The sequence below is a fragment of the Stegodyphus dumicola genome, chromosome X2 (assembly GCF_044657685.1).
Source record: "Stegodyphus dumicola isolate Sdum_Otavi_A_Nest chromosome X2, ASM4465768v1".
NCBI lineage: Eukaryota > Metazoa > Arthropoda > Arachnida > Araneae > Eresidae > Stegodyphus > Stegodyphus dumicola.
In genome coordinates this window covers 13,585,526-13,605,364 of record NC_140781.1, presented here as the reverse complement: position 1 = coordinate 13,605,364, position 19,839 = coordinate 13,585,526, and the positions used below count along the sequence as shown (strand labels likewise).

The window sequence follows — 19,839 nt, the reverse complement described above, 5'->3', positions numbered from 1 at the left end:
ATCAATTCAACAGAGGTAGTAAAATGACAAAAATACTGGAAATAAAATAATAAATCATGCAGTTTTAGCTTACATATTAAAGGTAACAGTTATTCCTTTCGCAAAACTTTCTTTACATCCATAGGCGCTGCAACGGATAACCATATTTTCTTAAATTTTATGTGGCCAAGCAGAGCAGTGATCTTTTATCCCTGGAGGTTGCAGATACGCTCTCTACCAGTATATATCTTGTTGGAGGAGGCAGTGTTAAGAAATGACCAGCTGGGATAACATAGCTTCACTGCAAAGGAGATTTAAGGTTGCCGGAAAATGGCAAGGGAAGACAGGGTAGCTAGATTTTGCACAAAATCGCCTATTTGGTGACAAAATTGGCGATATGCCATAGACGAATGGAGAACCTTCTGGAACGAATTTTTATCGGTTAGGCCCAGTATGTTCTTGAAGGTAAGCCGAAAGCTATATAAACCCTGCTGGTATGCGGAGAAGCATGTGTTTCGTAATTTATTGAATTAATCGTCAGTCTACTGTTGAAGTGTCTCATCAGTGTATCGAGAGTGCATCGTTAAAGCTATTGAGTCGTTGAGGTTATTGAGAGTTTCGAGAGTACGTTGAGTTCTGAGAACAACTGAACCGAGTCGTGAGCTGTAATCTAGTGCTTTGCCGTGAAGCTGTCTTTTCCATTATAGCCTGAAGGCTGTGTTGCTTATTATTTCAGCATGTTTGTTGTAGTTTTTCAATGACTGTAAACATGTTTTTGGAGCTGTCCTTGGTAATAATGGCTAGTAAATTGTGTTTTCATTCATCATCAAGTGTTGTCGTCAATCGCTCCAAATCCATGAACCCGTACGGAATGCAACAATACCTCAAACACATATCCAGAGCTTCTTTCTTTCAATGCCCAAAGTATGTTGCGTTGGTACTTGCATATTAATGCCACCGCAGCTGCAGATTTGGCGGTTTTTAAGTGCCGCCAATCTACACCTAAAATTTTTGCAACAAATCATAAATAAAACACTTTATTTAAAATCAAAACACTTTACTTGAAATCAAAGTAGTCAATTGGATTTTGGTGGAAAATGGGCCGATGTAGAGTTTAAAATAGATTCAAAACAGTCTCTATTTTCTTTGACCTGATGCTGTCACCATATGAACTCAGCTAAATAAGATTCTAAATGATGTCTTGCTGTCCCTCTATGTCTCTTGTTCCTCCATTTAGCATTGCCCCACATTCTCTCAACTGTTTGTGTATGAACTCCTGTATCGGGTGATTAACTTTAGCACGTAGGAATTCTTCTTTTTCTATTCTCTTTGTTTGGTAACCTTTCAAACTGTCAGAATAAGTTGTGCTTCCATTTGCAATATTTTCAATAATTTTATTAAGAAGGGTAGAGCCAGCTCTATTAGGAACAGTGACAACAAACAAATCTTTTGTTTCTCTACATATACCACCAACCACCTACTGTTCGGGTAATACTCAAACACAATTATTTTTACACTTAGTAAACAAACAATATATCATCAAAATATTTTGTAAATATATATATAATACTTTATCCCAAAATGTCAGGCATTTTATACCTTTCTACTAAATGCCTGCTTTTTATACATTGCAAGTGAGATATCAGATTTGTTTTAATTTCATAACACTTTTAATTTAGTTGGGATTTCTTTCAGGTCTTGGTTATTCTGATGTAGAGAATCGAGTTTTGTGCTCTGGTGATACAGTCATGAGAATTGCTAGCATTAGTAAAAGCATTACTATGGCTGCTGTTGCTAAGCTATGGGAACAAGGCAAACTAGACCTTGATAAGCCAGTTCAAGAATATGTGCCATATTTTCCACAGAAAAACTTTGATGGAAAACCAGTAATAAGATTTTTTTTATATTGTAAATTTCTTTCATATTAAGCCCTAGCTAATTATAATTGTAATTTCTTTGTTAAGAAAGTACTATCATATGATTATTAGTTATATTTATCTTGATAACCTTTGACAGCCATTCATTCTTTAGTTTACTAACAATTTCTTTGAACTTTCTCTAGCCATACATTTGTTTTCAAAGAGGTACTATGTTTCTCCCAAAATATTAGTAATCATAAAATAAACTGTAGTGAGATTTTTCAGGATGTTGTATTACAAGTCGTAGTTGAAGGTTCGCTTTACATGTTCAGTCAGCTATTTCATAGTACCATCAGTCAGCTATTTCATAGTCATTCCATTGGACATGGAAGTGAATCGGCATCTGCAGATTCACTTCCATGTCTAATGGAATGATTTTGTGTGTGATGATAAAAATACAGCAAACTACAAATAAAAGAGGCAGGAGATCATAATGAATTGTGGGTAGCTGTAGTTTGTATTGATTTTAATATTTCCTTTTATTCTTGTTGACAGATATTATTTTAGACAACACAGATAAAGTGGTGCAAAAAGGACCAGTTTTTAAATCATAAAGTTTGGACCAGTTTATACACATCTGTACTGTATGGAATTTTGAAATACATTTGAAGCAGCAACCATTAGCATGTTTGCAACAATGAAGCAAATGCAAAGGTGAAAGGTGAAAGGTGTTTAATGTGTGTACAGAAGAAATAGGTATTTTATAATTTGTAAGCTTAAGAATTTAAAGCATCATAGAATTTGATGCAGGGCTTATTTCAGCAATATTAACTGTCTGTAAGAAGATTTGTAACACTCGTCAAAGTGGAAAATATTCAACTTATTAAATGTGCACTTGCTTTGTAGTTCTTTTATTGATGACATCAATCTTTGTAAACACCAGTTCTCTAACATTTTTACTGTAGATGCAACTGCAGTGTTTATGGGTCAAGGATCTCAAACGACAGTTGATCAGAGGGGTATTTTGTCAATCACTATTTCCTGTATTAGGAAAATGCATATATTACCTATATTTGGCAGTTCATCTGGATGAAAAGAAAGTCCTGCCTCTAGTGATCTCTAAGGGAAAGAAAGATAAAACTGAACATATTTTAGACATCTGTATTCTTGAAATCGATAAAGCCTAATAACGCAAGAAACAATGAGGAAGTGGGTCATTATGATGCTACCACTTATTTTGCAAGGAAGCCAAAGGATTCTGCTAGTGTAGGATTCAGAAAGACATGTAAGAACTAACTTCCTTGCAGAAAAAAGGAGTGGATCAGATAAATGGGATGTCTCCAAAATCTTGATATTGCAATAAGTATGCCATTCAAGGGCAGTTTGCACACGGAAGTCAATGTCTGCACTGAAAATGGAACGGAGAGAAATAAGAGTAGAAACTCTGAAACCTCGTCTAGCAGAGGTCATTATTTGGTTGAAAATTTTGTGGGATAGAATAACTGAGAACTAGGTCGCCAATTCACCATGATCTGGACTAGGAGATCATGGTGAATTACATGGACAAGAAATTCTCCTTTAAGAAAGGCTTCATTACTAGACATATGAAACTTTGGCCAGTGGGTTTACAGAAAATATTCGCAAGAAATTTAGGTTGGTTATTTAGGTCGCAAGCAATTCGGGATTTGGACCTTTATGACAGTGTTCCAAATGAAGAAGACCATACGTATATGTAATATAATTTTGTATATAAATAAATGTGTTTTTTAATGGTCGAGCACTTTATTTAATGTAGACTGTTATAAATGGATAAATATTGTTTTGCGTGAAAAAGATAAAGTATGACATAAAAATAAACCCTAATGCATCTTTTTGAACAAAATATAAGATTTTCTATTTTCTGGGAAACACAGTGTATAAATTTCTCTGCATTATACTTTCTAAATGGAAAAGCTGAAGAAATATAGTCTTTTAATTACCAACTTATTTTTATATACACTGAAGTGCCAAAACATTATGATCACCAACTCAATAATGCACTTCGTGACCTTTGGCCCATAAAACAGTAACAGGCTCCTTCATATGAATGCCACAGGTTCTTGGTAGATGATTGGAGCCACGTTGTACCAAATGTCTAAGCAGTGGTCATGCAAAATCAAGATATTTTGGCATGGTGGTGTTTGAGCTCTGAGCTACTGTTCTATGACATCCCAAATGTGCCCTATTGGGTTAAGATCTGGTGAGTTAGGTGGCCAGGACATTAACTGGAATTCATCCTAATGCTCCTCGAACCACGAACTCAATTCGAGCCTTGTGACATGGGGTGTTATTCTGCTGAAAGATTTCATTTCCAATTAAGAAGGTGCCAGGTAAAGGTGCAACTGGTCTGCAGTTATGTTCAGATAATCTGCAGCTTTCATGGTCTGTTCTACCACAACGAAGGTTCCCAGAGCCACCTATGAGAATGTCCCCCAAAGCATAATACCACTACCACCAGCCTGTGACCTGCTATACAGGGAGGAGCAACTATTCACCTGGAAGATGGTATACACTGACACCTTCAATGTGATGAATGAGAAATCATGATTCATCCGACCAGGCACCTGTCTTCTTATCCATCGTACAATCTTGATGTTCCCGGGCCCACTGTAGGCGTAGATGACAAAGACGTGCTTGGTCAACAGAGGCACACGAGGTGGGACGTCTGCTGCACAGTCCCATATTCAATATTGTTTGCTGAACTGTGTGTTCTGAAAGACCTTGTACTTGGACCTGCATTGTATTAGACTGTCAGCTGAGCCACTGGTTGGCACCAATTTTTCTGTACCAAGCAGGACAGTCACTGATATCCTTTACACCTTGGCATCTACTGCTGGTTGCACCATCATTTTACCACTTTTCATAAGTACTAGCAATGGCAAATTGTGAAGAACCTACCAGTCATGCAGTTTTGGAAATACTTGTTCCGAGTCTTAGGACATTGCAATCTGCCCTCTAATTAACATAGATCAGCAGCCTTTCCCATCACTTGCAAAAGTAAGTGCAAGAACGATTCCTCACCTTCTCCAAGCAGCAGTTAATTACCATTCCCACAATCACTTGCCCTCCATGTCATCCAGACAAGTTCATTAAAAAATGCAGGGATCGTCATAATGTTTTGGCTCGTCTCTGTATTTGTTATAAGTTTTAACAACAGTAAAGAGTGTTTTCCCTCTGTAATTTGTAGAATCACTTTTTGCTTGAAAATTTTCGGATTTCGGATTGATTGTGTAGCAATGATGCAACATTCATGTTAGCTTAATAATTTCAGTATTTTTATTTTTGAAATAAACCTGCGTATTGCTTCCAGGTACAGTGATTCTTTGAATATGGAAACAAAAGCAGTACTGAAATACCAAAGTCATGAGCTACTTGGTAAGTTTCATGTAGGGTCTTGTTTAGCCCAAAGAAGCGCAGCAACTTTGTATAGACTTTAATAGAATTCTCCTCAAAAGATGTTACGCGTACCATTTGGATAGCTGCTCACTTGTTGTAGATGCTGAATATTGTGCACAAATTCACATTTCAGTCATATCCAAAACGTATTCCATTCTTGTCATATTTGACAAACATGTTAGTCAAAGCTTTTGTTGAAGTTGTCTGCAGTGAACTACAAAATCTCTCTTCAGTAATCTTTTCATGATGACAGGATACAGCCTGATAATTCTTGTTATTCTTGGGGTGCAGAAAATCAGTAAAAGGATACAAATGATCACCAAGCAACCCACCGTACCAGTTCCTGTCTAATGACATGCCTATCAAAAATATAAGACCCAAACATATCATGAAAACATATCTTTTACCATTATAGAGTCGCTGTCAGCTTACAAAATGTCTTAACAAATTCACCCATATTCTTGTGGAGCCTGTGCTATACCCCAAACCTTACCATCAACGTGCAACAGCTGGTACTGTGACTCATCAAGCCAGGCTTCTTTCTTCCTAGAGTTTAATTATGTGTTAAAAAAACCTGTGTGTGTGTTAACAAATATGGTTAGGAAATTTGAAGCAACAGGAACATTAGGGATTCAGCCAGGACGGGAACGAAAATGTGTTGCAGCAGAGATAGTGGATGATGTAGGGACGCAAGTGGAGGAAGACAGATCACAAATGATCGACAGCACTAGTGTTCGGTGAATTGCATCTGTTGAACAACCTCATTCCATGGTTCATACAGTTCTTTAAAAGGTCTTACGCTACTATCCCTATAAACTGTCGCTAGTGCAGCAGCTCTTACTAGCTGAGTTGACAGACTTTTGCATTGCGGTTTCTTGCGCGAGTTGAGCTTGAGGATGAATGGCCATGGAATATTTTTTTGACCGATGAGGCCCTCTTTCATATGGAAGGTGCGGTTAACACGCATAATTGCCGTATTTGGGCTGCTATCAATTCCTACAAATTCCATTACACTCTTCGCATGTAACGGTTTGGCATGGCTTTACTGCAACCTTTATTGGGGGTCAGTTTTTTTTTGAAGAGCACAGTGCTGCAGGGCCTGTGACATGCACCATCACCGATCAACGATAGGCCTATTTATTAGAGCAATCCGTTATTCCGGCTCTTGAGGCAAGCCGATGTGATACAACCACAGTGTTTACACAGGATGGTGCTTCTCCACACATCACTCATTGTGTGAAACAAGTGCTCTGCCGCCATTTCGGTGATGACAAAATCATCAGCCGACAATTTCCTACAGCTGGGCTTCCTAGATCCCCCGACTTGAATTCTTGCGACTTTTAGCTGTGAGGATACCTCAAGGCCATGGTCTACCATGATCCCATCACATCTGTATCTGACCTTAAAGAAAGTATAGAACACCATGTGCATAACATTCCCCAGTTAATGCTGCTTTCAGCAGTCAAACATGTGATTTTATGCTTCCAGATGGTAGCAGACAGTGGTGGACATCATATCGAGCATGTTCTTTTAACTTTATAGATTATTTATAGATTCTCAATGAAGCTATGATATGCTACCTCGGGGTAGATTTTGAAACTCATTGTTTCCCCGCCCCCTTGGATAAAATTCCCATAATTTCATTCTGCCATTACCCAATTTTCATGGAATTCCGCTGTATCATTTTTTGCTACAGATTGCTTGCAAATTTCAAGTTTAATTGTGGACACCCTGTACATAATTTAGATAGTAATAAATAATGATAAATATGCCACAAAAATTCATCAACAAATAAATAGTAAGTGGGACAATTACTAATATTTAGACATAATACTACAAAAAAACTAGGATGAAAGAACAGTAAATCCTTTGAACAGCATTTCATTTCCCTTATGGCATGTATTTTTCATTCATGTATATCGGGCAAAATAGGTAGTTTTATCATGAACACTTTAAACTGAAGATGTTTTAAGAAATTCTAGGAAGTGATGAAAGAGTCATTTTAACTGAAATACAAAATAAACTGAAACTCCCACTACAAGGGATTTGTACACACAAAATAAAAAGATACAATTTATGATCAGCACAAGACATAAAATGTATTTTAAATTGCATGAAGATTTTATTTTTATTGTTACTGTTTTATAAATAAATCTTTACTTATGTGTAGATTCAATTTAGAATTGTAACATCAGCATGTTGCCAGATTTACACAGCACATAATACGAATGAAGGGGCACATTATTGTGTACCCCCCACGTAATGGAACATAACATTATGTATGGTAACCTGTTTTAAGTTGATTTAAATACATTATCAAAATGGATATAAATTTAATGCTTTGTTGTTTCTTTCTTGTATAGATTTAATTTTATTAATTTTTTGTTACAGTTTATATCTTGCAAAGTTTTTTTTTTATTATTATTATTGTTATTTTATTTCTTGTGTAATCTTAAATTTGTTACAAAATTTTTGCAAGATTTTATTTGTCGCAGCTTTCTTCTTGCCCCATAACATATTGTAATTGTGTTGTATGATTTTCTATGATGTATGTGGGAAACAATCGGCGTCTTTCTAGGTACTATATCTGCATTATTTAAGTGAGTAAAATACTACAGATATTGTTATAGTACAGTCAAAAGTCTTTAATCTGGACGTCCATAATCCCGAATGATCTATAATCCGAACCTCAAAAGCTACAAACTTTCTTAGCATGCGTAAACACGTAATGCTGAAGTCCTGACGAGTCCGGATTAAAGACTTTTGACTGTATTTACTATAACAAACATATTCAAGGACAATAAATACATACCCACCACAAAAAAGACTGTTTTTTAAACTTCTGAAAGAAAAAATACTGGCATGTCTACATTTATTACTTTTTGGTTTTAATGCTTAGATTAAAATTGATTTATAACGTGAGTGGCCAAACTCCATGTCATTAGGAGTTGCAGGTTAGAATTTTGTAAAATTGTAGAGCAGTAACTAATTTTACCAATAGGCACAATTTGATATTTTTTAAAGCACTAAAACAGTTTTTGAAAACAAAGAAATGTTTTGAGTAGTTTAACAATAATATTACATTTTATAATTAATGAATTGTCAGCATTTAGTGGTCGTATTTAGTTAGCAACTAGGAGTATGCCTCTTGAAAAATAGCTTAAGGTGTAATCAAGAATTTTTATATTTTAACCAAATTACTGGATTTTTTGTAGAAGAGGAATTGGATATTGCTAAATTGAACATCCTGTCTACAAAGAGGAGTTAATGTGCATATGCTGTGTGATAAATTGTCTTTTCCCATTTTTTTAAAACAAAGTATTATAATTATACCGTTATAATTTTTATCAGAATTATTCTTTTATTTACATGGAAGTAAATTCGATTTTTCAGAAGCACATTTCCCAGAGTTGCTGTCTTGCTGCATTATCTAAAAAAATATATCTTGAATAGTTAAAATCTTGAAAATTCCAAAGTTGATGTATCACATTCCATTTGCTCAATAAAAGTAAAATTTAGTGATTATTAGTTTCGCTTTGAGTTTAGTATATGTTTTGAGTTCAACAATTTACTTTTATTAAAAAAGTGTTAAAAGTTTATTCTTTTGTTAAGGTTACAATAACATGCAGACATCTTGTATCTCACTTGGGTGGAATTAGACATTATGTCAAACAGCCAAATGATCAGAAGAATGATTTAAAAGTAAGTTCTCAGTTCTTAATCAAATCTGAAAAAGTAATTACATAATTTTTAATTCTTATTTTAAGATGGTTCCATTGGGTATCTATTGTATGATCCAGGTCAACCCTGCTGAAGTTTAAAAATTTGCATGAATATACTTTATATGTGTTAATCAGATATTTTGTCTGTTAGCTGCTGCCATTCTTCTTTTATTTCCATGTTCATTGCTACTGATTACTTCACTGATCAGTTTTTCCCTGTAGCTGCTCGGTGAAATTTAGAATCAAATTCAGTATTTCTCTGCTCCCAGTGCAAAATAATCAAGTTTTTGTTTCATCAGAGGCTTTCAGCTGCTAAAACACATCTGTTATTAGTCAGGATAATAAATTTAAAAGCTGTTTAATAGTGTTGCTTTTAAAGAATTTTTCAACTATTTTAAAGAGGCTGTTCTGTGAACATCAAGGAAGTGATCACAAATCTTGGCCTGAAATTTAAAACATGTTAAAAGTAATAACAGGAGATAATGGCGCATTTGGCCATGTGAGATATTGACCCATGGTATTTTTGTCAGCTCAAAAATTCTTGAAGTTAGTGTCAAAGCAGAAAAAGTTGGAAATGTTTAAGAATAAAAATGCATCCATCATGAACGGAATCCTATTAAAAAGACTGAAAATCTTGTCTACTATGAAGCAAATCTCTGTAAGCAGTAAATAATTTTTTGTATGCATACTGCAACATGTCGTACATCTACAAAACATGGAAAAGTTAACACTTATCCCAAAAAAAAAAAAAAAAAAAAAAAAAAAAAAACTGAAATAAGGTAATGATTCACATAATTGTAGGAAAGTTCATATCCTAGCTCATTCTCTTTCCAGTCTGGTCTATAGTGAAATTTCCTGTAATGAGTTTCTGAAACCGAAAGAAACAATAAGCCATGAATAATATTTGGAGTTCCATAAACAGTCTTTGTGTATCATTAGCATCAGTTAAAATATCTATTTTCTTGATGACAATGCAAGGACATATTAGTATGGCAATATGAAGGCCTGTATTATAAACAACTCTGAATGTTACATACATCCACTAAAATTTAACTAAAATATTGGTGGTTGACGATTTTTACAGCCGGGCACTGGAGAGGAGAGCAATCTGCCATAGATGAGATGTCTTCATGGAAAACGTTCTGAGGAAACCATTTTCTTTTAACACATGGGAGAAATCAAGAAAATCTTCCATGCTGCCAGCCAGTGTCATCCTCAGGGATCATACCAATGTTTGGTGCTATTATTCATTCAGCAGTTTGTGAATGCTTTGAGGACACAACATGGCTGAAAACAAGAATGCTATTATTTGTTAGTAAAATTTTGACCCTGAATATGCATATGAAAAATAGAAAGTTGTTTGCTTCATTCTTACTAGGATAAATCCATCATTTCTGCAGCCCAGAACTTAAAAAAAGAAAAAAACTTAATGCATTATGCTTTGAAATAATGGTTGCCTCTGTGCAGTGTGTCAGTTTCATTCTTATTAGCATTGTGTTACAATAAATGTGAATAAAATTAATTTTAAAATATATTTTACTCCACTACATAAGCTTCAGTATATTTCATTCATTACCTCATTTCAGGAAGTAAAAAGATAGAAAAACCTTCTCCCATTCTCTCTAATTTTTCAAGACTACAAACTTTTGTTTGAAAGACATCTTACTAATGATACTTTTCGAAGAAAATTAAAAAAGCAAACAGCTGATCTTTTCACTTCATAATTTTTGTTTTCCAACAAAAATGTCAGATTTATGAAATAATCCAGCTGTTGAAAAGTGGGCATACAATCTTCCTGCAAGTCTGAAATTTTCAATGAATAAATGCAGAAAGTGTGATATTGTATTGTTAAGTTTTTGTATGTGTGTTAGGTTTACCATTTTAAGAAGCATTATATTTTGTTCAAGAAGCTCTCACATGTATTAGTTGTCCTTATGCTTTCTCAATAAAGGAGCAGGTTACACAATACATACATTATAGAGTAATTTTGTGTGTTGTTATACATATATTATAGAGTAATTTTGTGTGTTGTTATACATATATTATAATTATGTGTGTGTGTTATTATAAAATATTCTTTTAGTTGTATTATATTGATTTTGTCGAATTATTTGTTGTATTATATTGATTGTCGGAAGTACTGTTGGTTTTGTATTATATTGATATGGTATAAACAGCCAATATGATGACATCTATCCAATATAGAAACCATTATTGTTATATGTATTATAAAATATGGAACTACTCTGATATACGCCCTCAAGTCGCCAAATTTCTCGCCAAATATTTTTGGCAAAAAACTTCACGCTGCCATATACTATCTAAATTTTTTGTCTACATTTTGAACTTTTAGCCTAAAATGTCTGCAAAAACTACATTTTGAACACACAATTTAGCTAAAAAGCGAAAAAAAAAATTTAGATAGCAAAAATGTAAAGTTTCTAACCAAAAATATTTCACTAGAATCCATGTACACAGCAACATGTTTTAACTTAAAAAAAATCTACGAATTGCACAATGTAGGCAACGAACGAATCTACAAACTACGCACACCTCGCTTTAATAAATTAACATAACAACAATAAATTTCAAAGAATACCATGTACACAGCATCCTGTTTAAACTTTAAAAAAATTCTATGAATTGCACAATTTAGGCAAGGAAGGAATCTACGATCTACGCACTCCTCGCTTTAATAAAATAACATAACAACAATAAATTTCAAATAATACCATGTACACAGAGTTCTGTTTCAACTTTAAAAAACATCTACGAATTGTACAGTCTAGACACTAAACAACAAAATAAACTAAAATAAATTCAAACAATTTAAAAAAACAACAATAACGACAGTAATTCATACTAAAGAACCAATGAACATAACATTCTACAAAATAAGAACAAGGATAAAATAAAATGCACTTACCATGAATTAATGCGTTTTCGAATAGCAGAAATATAAATTTCATACCGCCTTTAACATGCCGCCACGTAATCACTATCGTATTTACATGACAGCCAGACACACTATCCAGAAAATTTATACTATGGTTCACAAATAAATAAAATCACAAATCCCTACTTCTATCATGCACTGCCATTAAAAATAATCTCCCAGACCCTCTTTCCACACTTCCAAATACCCACTACCCCTCAACAGGATGGCCACAATCATATTTCCTTTTGCCGAACTTCAATTCAACAACTACCATTTTATCTTTTCTTCCCATCTTCTCAGACACAGAGGCGAACCAACGAGCTCCAGCGAAAGATTTTTCAACGTCAACAGGGTTGCCATAGAACACGCAATCGCGCCAAAAACCAGCACAGAACACATATCGCCACATTTGGTGAAATTAGGGCGTATATTAGAGTTGTACCACACATCACCACATTTGGTGAAACACATATCGCCACATTTGGTGAAATTAGGGCGTATATTAGAGTAGGGTGTATATTAGCATATATTAGAGTTGTAGTTGTTGTATATGATGACATCTATCCAATATAGAAACCATTATTGTTATATGTATTATAAAATATTCTTTTGTGTGTTATATGTTAAAAAATATTCTTTTAGTGTTTGAAGCATAAGTCGGAAGTACTGTTGGTGTTGTATTATATTGATATGGTATAAGCAGCCAATATGATGGCATATACCCAATATAAAAAACATTATTATATCCAATAACTAATGTGGTGGCATTCTAGACCGGTCTAGAATGCCATCGTATTGGTTTTTATATTATTTTGCCTTGAAACTTGTTATAAACTTTCTTCCATGTTGTCGATTGACAATTATTTTTTCAAAGTATCTCTTCCTCTTACTGAGGTGCTTTTGGATCTAAATGTTCATGTTAGTAGCATTATATTTCAATATTTTGCTATTAGTATTTTACTAGTAGTTCTATTATTGAAATTTTTTTTAAGTGTGTACTGCCATGCAGTTTACACAATTAATGTACTTTTATAAAAGTTTTTATTTTTAGAACGGCGAGGAAAAGTCAAGTACTAAAAAGGAAGTACAGAAAAATGAGTTTGAATATAAAGAATATTACATCAAGGAGAATTATAAAGATGTCCGATCCTCTGTTGACATTTTCAAAGATGATCCACTTATTGCAAAGCCAGGTAAGAGCAATTTCATGTGTTTCTTCTTTATATGATAACAAAAATACTTTCTAAAGAATCTGCTTTTCTGTTTGTGATTTGCATTTTGGTCTCTTTATTTAAGATTATACTAATTTACCTATCTAAGATCTGTGTGATTATTGACATCTTGGGATTTAAACTTTCTCATAATAGAAAAATTGCTTTGAACTATATGGTCAGATTTATTATCTGATTTAACTGTTCAAGGAAATAAATAAATTGTAAAAGCTTTTGTAATAAAATTCTTTTTTTAACTTTATGTTATCCCATTAAATCTTGTGTAACTGTGTCATTTGTGCCAGTGATATCCATGTTTTGCAGTGCTTACTCTTCCTGCATATTTTGAAAAACAAGCTGATGGCCGAGACACTGAAGAGATAGTTCAATATCCATTGGAAAGCAAATATATGCATTATGCAGTATAGTTTGTGAAATAGAGTATAATTTTCATTCTTTCAAGTGCAGGGAATGTACATGTATCTGTTCTGTTCAGCCATTATAGTTGCCAAAAATTTAGATCTGTAAGAAGAGTAGATTTTATAACTTCATGAAATCTTATATTGCCATGTGATAACCCCACATCAGCTTGCTATCTTTTTTTTATTTTATGGCTCCTATGTAGTACTTTAAATCAAATGTTGACAAATTGGTATTGTTTATTAGTCCATGCATCTCATTAAATGTGTTGGTATTGATGCAATGTGCGAAATGCGACAATTAATATTTGTAGAGGCCTGGTTAGGTTTCACTATATAATGGATTAACACACATAGAGATAGTTGACTTCAAATAATAAACATTTAATTACAATAATTACCACATAACTACTCATTACATTAACATTGAAGATATTTACGTCGGTGCACAAATACGACTGAGCGCAAATGCGACATAGCGTAAAGTGATTTTTGCATGTTCTGAAAATCTCCATTACAGTTACAGCTAGAGATTTGGGCATGTGGTTGGCGAATAACCAAAACAAGTTCTTTTAGTATTGCCACAGTACTCCCTCTCCAGTGTCAACGAAATTAAAGGTACCAACAGTTAAATCAGACCCTACAATCCAGAACATGTATGCTGAGGAACATCTTGCTTCTGGAATCCAGGCACAGATTATGATGATGATGCAGTTGCAACTTGAGGTGTAGACACATGGGGTGAAGGTGTAGGTGGCTTCGAAGAAGGTGTGATTGAAGTATTAGTCTTGACAAAAGTTAGTCTGGTATAAAAGTAAAAGCCGGTTTAAGACCATCAATGCTCACCATTGTCTCTTTGTTACCGATAAGTATACGATAGGTCTTGGATGTGCGACTTAGAACCAGATGTGGACATGTATAAGTAGTCTTTAAAGACTTTTTTGATGCATCGCACTTTAAAAACACATGCAATAATTTAGTGAGCTCTTTGGGAATAAACACAGGTCTTGAAGAATGTACACTTGTGGGTGTAGGAGCTAATGCAGCCATGGTTTCGTGTAATTGTTTGAGGAAACGTATGAGGCTCGACACTGATTGATTTTTTTTGGAGGGTTTATAAAATCTCCAGGTAAACAAATTGATACCGTAGACTATTTCAGCACTGCAAGAACTCAGGTCCTCTTTAAAAGCCATTTTTAATCCTAAGAGCACTGTGAGAAGAACATCAACCCAGTAAACAGAAGTATGGCATCTAATGGCCTGTTTACGAGAGCGATGAAACCTCTCGACAAGTCCATTGGAATTCGGATGGTACGGTGATGTGCAGATCTTTTTAGTTTTTGAGAATTTTGTTAATGAAGTAAAATAATTGAGGCTCAAACTGTCGTCCCTGGTCCGTGGTCATGGACTCGGGTACTCCGAACCATGAGATCCACGCAGAAAAAAATGTGTGGACACTGTGTCAGCCGACATATCCACAATAGGAATAGCCGCAGGCCAATGTGTGTACCTATCGATACACGTAAGGAGGTATCTATAACCTTATGATGGAGGTAAGGGTCCAATTAAATTGATATGGCTAAAGCGAGCAGATGATAACTCAAAATGTTGCAATAGAGTTCGAGTGTGTCTGTGGATTTTTAATCTTTGACAGTCTGCACATGCTCTAGCCCATACAGCGATGTCCTTCTGCATGCCAGGCCACACAAAATGCTGTTGAATTAAAATGCGGGAAGCTGTGATGCCAGGATGGGATAAATTGTGAAGGCTGCTAAAAATACCATGTTGAAATTTCAGTGGAACGTATGGCAACACCACATTATCCCTCATATCGCAGTACAGTGAAAGATTTGGTTCCAGATGCATAGGTAATAAATTAAGTCGATGTAAAGCTTTGTCAGACAAAAGATTTTGTAATTCTGGATCTTGTTTTTGACACTTTGCAATGGCAGAGAAATCTGTTGTTTATGGCAACTGAATCTCTTCAGTTCTTGATAGAGCATCAGCAACCATATTTTGAGAGCCTTCAGCATGCCTAATATCAGTTGTAAACTGTGTTATGTAATCTAGATGATGCATTTGCCCGGGGAGGCTGTCTAGCTTTTATTGGAAGGCGAAAATCAGAGACTTGTGGTCAGTATAGAAAACACTCGACCTTCCACCATATGACGAAAATGTTTAACTGCTTCATATGCACTAAGAAGTTCGTGATCATATGTGCTGTATTTTGATTGTGGTGCAGAAAACGTTTTTGAGAAAAATGCCAGTGGCATCCATGCTCCGCTTATAAGCTGTTGTAAACCGCACCCATGGCTGAATTGGATGCATCAACCATTAGTGCTACGGATGCTTAGAAAGGTAGGTAGGAGCTGTTGCCGACACTAGGTGCTCCTTACATTGTACAAAAGCTGTGCAAGATTCACCCAACCAAATAATTGGCCGCGTATTTTTCTTTTTGCTGCTGATCAAATACGTATGCAAAAGCGCCTGCTTCACAGTTGCATGAGGGAGGAAGTGCACAACTCCTGGGCAGTTTTGAGTTCTGGGAAATTTTGAATTGCAGTAACTCTATCACTAAGTGGGCGAACACCCTCCGAGGAAAACTCATGACCAAGAAATGACACTTGAGATTTTCCAAAAACACATTTTGATGGATTGACAACTACACCATAGGACTGAAATTATTCAAGAACTAAACAAAGGTGTTCAGTGTGCTCATATTCATTTGTCGAAGCTACAAGAATATCATCGAAATATGGCACACAAAAATCCAAGTTGTGAAGGTCTTCATTTATGAAATGCTGAAACGTTTGTGTAGTGTTACACAACCCAAAAGTCATAACAGGAAAGTCTAATAATCCAAAAGGAGTTATTGCAGCAGTTTTTGGTATATCAGGAGGATTGACTGGGATCTGATGATAAGCACAAGTCAAGTCTAACGTAGAGAAAACACTTTTGCCTTCCAAGACTTGCATGCAGTCCTGAATATGAGGGACTGGATATCTGTCAGGCAAACTTATGTAATGTAAGTAACTACATTAAGACGTCGGTAGTCCCCACAAGGATGCCAGTCACCGTTTTTCGTGGGAATGATGTGTAGGACTAGCCCATGAACTTTTTGAGGGCCAACAAATTCCCTGCTCAAGCATATATTTAAATTCTTTTGTGGCCCTTTATTTCTCAGGAGGGAACCGCCTTGCTTTGGCAGAGATTGATGATCCAGTGGTCTCTATGTGATGCACAATACTGTGAGCAGCAGCTGGTTTTCTGGTTACTAAGCGGATGACATTAGGATACTGCTCAAGTAGTTTGCGGAAAGGAGAATTGCCGGCAATTAATTTAATTCCAAAATTAGTGACATTTCGAATACCACCTACAGCAGACAATTGTGTGATTGAGTCCAGTAAGTGTGAATTTTTAATGTCAACCAAAAGAGAAAGTGTTTGCAGAAAGTCAACACCAATTATTGTATGCGAAACGGCAGCTATGAGAAATGGTCATTGAAATTTGTGATGTAAACCTAAGTCTAAAGATAATGTATCTCTAAATGTTGCGATTTTTGATCCATTAGCTGCAAATAAGTTTATTTTTCCTTGTGGATGTTTTGATTCGGCCAGAGAGAGAGCTACGACTGAAGTGTCTGCAGCTTTATCGACAAGAAAGCACCTGCCTGACAATTTATCAGTTACAAATAATTGACTAATGCGCTGACCACTGCCACTCGTTACTTTGAGAGATGGCCCACTTAGTTTAAAGAGGTTTGTTGAAATGTGCATGGAGGCTTACACTTATGCGCTTTATCACCAAACTGTGAGTGATAGAAACAAATTTCTTTTTTCTCACTGGACTAAGTGCGTTGGTAGTTCCTGTTATCTCAGTTCCTTGGCTTTGATCTGCCGCACAGGTGATGCTGAGATCGTGTCTGTAAAGCTGCGACCTGCAACGATAATTCCTAGAGAACATCCTGAATTTTGTCTGCCATCTGGGCCAACTGAGGTAGATTCTCATTACTAGTGGCAAGAATAGCCTGGATATTGCTCGGGAGATGGTTGAGCCACAATGATTGTGAAAAATTCGATTTAAAATTGTCACCTGCAAGTTCCTACATTTTTAACAATAACTGGGATGGGCACATATCTCCAAGTTGCAAATCCTGCAACAGCTGCTTTTGTTTGGTATTTTCAAACTCCTCATACACTGAAATTAATTTATTTTTTATCTCTTCATATTTGTTATCCGAGGGTGGTTTCAGAGCTTCCTCACAGACTGACTGTCGAGGGCAGATATTGCGTTATAAAATTTCGTGTCATCACGTGTTATACAGTCAAAAGTCGTTAATCCAGACTCATCAGGACTTTGCCGATTCCGGATTATAGATCATCAGTTTAAATCTGGTAAGATGGCATGCAGAAATTCTAAAATTAAAAATATGAAACCCTAATTTATGAAATAAAGAACAATTATGATCTAAAGGGTATCAAAATTTACAAAAAGGAAAAGCTTAATATTTAGTTGTTCACTTTATTAAACATTTCTTTCACTGTAAGTGTTTAAGTTGCTTCGTTTCATGTGATAATACTTTCTCTTTAATTCTATTAAACAGACATAATTTCTTGTTTAGTTACAAAGTTCAGCTGTTCAAGTCCTATAATTGCTGTGTCGAGAATACCGACTAATTTGTCAATCGAAATTTTTTTCGTTTTCAATAACCTCTGTGTCACTTTCTTTACTATCATAAGCGAATTATAATGACGAGGAACTTGATTTAAATCATATCAAAGACAGAGTACATTGAGATGAAATACTACATTTAGTAAGGAATTATAAGCCAAATAAAATAAAAGCATCTGCCCTGAAGATAAGGATAGTGCTGACAGATCAACTTCCAATTCATTGCGCGTCGCATTGTTTCCCTCCTCCCACAGAGCAGCGTGAAATTGATAAACATATTTCGGAATAATTAGATAATCAAAGGATATGCCTTTATCTATTTTTTGCAGCAATTCCACTTTTTGTTTAATGAACTTTGAAACATACTTTCGCTTTGTAGATCCTTTACATATTAGTAAATATATATCGGAAATTCTATTTGACATAATCGAAAGTTCAAGCTTACTTTTATAAAATTGCTCTAACAGTCTGCAAAAAATAATAAGCCGGATCCAATTCGAAGATTAAGGAATAACGCAATCTGCAACATTAACTGAATTAGATAATTTTAGCTTAGCTTATACCGTCCGCTATACATTAAACGTGCATGCGTAAACGTATTATGCGCACACGCATATTCGCAGCCGTAAAAGTCTAACGTCAACACGACGCATGCGCAGAAAGTTTGTAGCTTTGAGGTCCGAATTAACAACTTTTGACTGTACCTCCAAGCTTGAATTGGGGATCTAATTGAAAAAAAAAACCAAAGATTGGGATCATTACGTCAAAATGGGGCAGGTTTTACAGCAACACGAGACATCTGCTTGTCATGAGCAGTTGGGGATCACTAGTAGACATATCAATAATACAGTACAAAGTGTTTAATCCAGACCTCAAAGCTGCAAACTTTCTGCGCATGCGTAGCGTTTACGCATGTGCATAATACGTTTATGCATGCGCGTTTAGTGTATAACAGACGTTATAAGCTAGGCTATAAATTATCTAATTATCTATTTCAGTTAATGTTGCAGATTGCGTTGTTCATTAATCTTCTGATTGGATCTGGCTTATTATTTTTTGCAGACTGTTAGAGCAATTTTATAAAAAGTAAGCTTGAACTTTCGATTATGTCAAAAAGAGTTTCTGATTCTGGAGCTGCCAAAGGATCTACAAAGCGAAAGCATGTTTTGATGTCCATCAAACAAAAAGTGGAATTGCTAAAAAAAATGGATAAAGGCATGAAGAAAGGGACAGAGAGGTTAGTGAAAATGAAAAAATTTCGATTGACAAGTTAGTCGGTATTCTCGGCACAGCAGTTACAGGACTTAAACAGCGGAACTTTGTAACTGAACAAGAAATTATATCTGTTTATAGAATTAAAGAGAAAGTATTAGCACATAAAACGAAGCAACTTAAACAGCTTACATTGAAAGAAACATTTAATAAAGTAAACAAATAAATATTAAGCTTTTTTTGTAAATTTTGATACCCTTTAGATCATAATTGCTCTTTATTTCACAAATTATGGTTTCATATTTTTAATTTTATAATTTCTGCATGCCATCTTACCAGATTTAAATTGATGATCTATAATCCGGAGAAACCCCTAATCTGGAATCGCCGAAG

General features: G+C 35.1%; 1 protein-coding gene across 3 annotated transcripts in view; it reads left to right on the top strand.

Moving 5' to 3' along the window:
* LOC118193321 (serine beta-lactamase-like protein LACTB, mitochondrial) overlaps positions 1-19,839 on the top strand; it is a 215,871-nt gene that overhangs the window by 177,726 nt on the left and 18,306 nt on the right. For all 3 annotated transcript variants that reach the window (XM_085809955.1, XM_085809954.1, XM_035364395.2), the window contains 3 exons: positions 1,675-1,865; positions 8,886-8,975; positions 12,985-13,126. In XM_085809955.1, the coding sequence (XP_085666081.1) occupies positions 1,675-1,865; positions 8,886-8,975; positions 12,985-13,126 (423 nt within the window). The remainder of the gene's footprint in view (positions 1-1,674; positions 1,866-8,885; positions 8,976-12,984; positions 13,127-19,839) is intronic.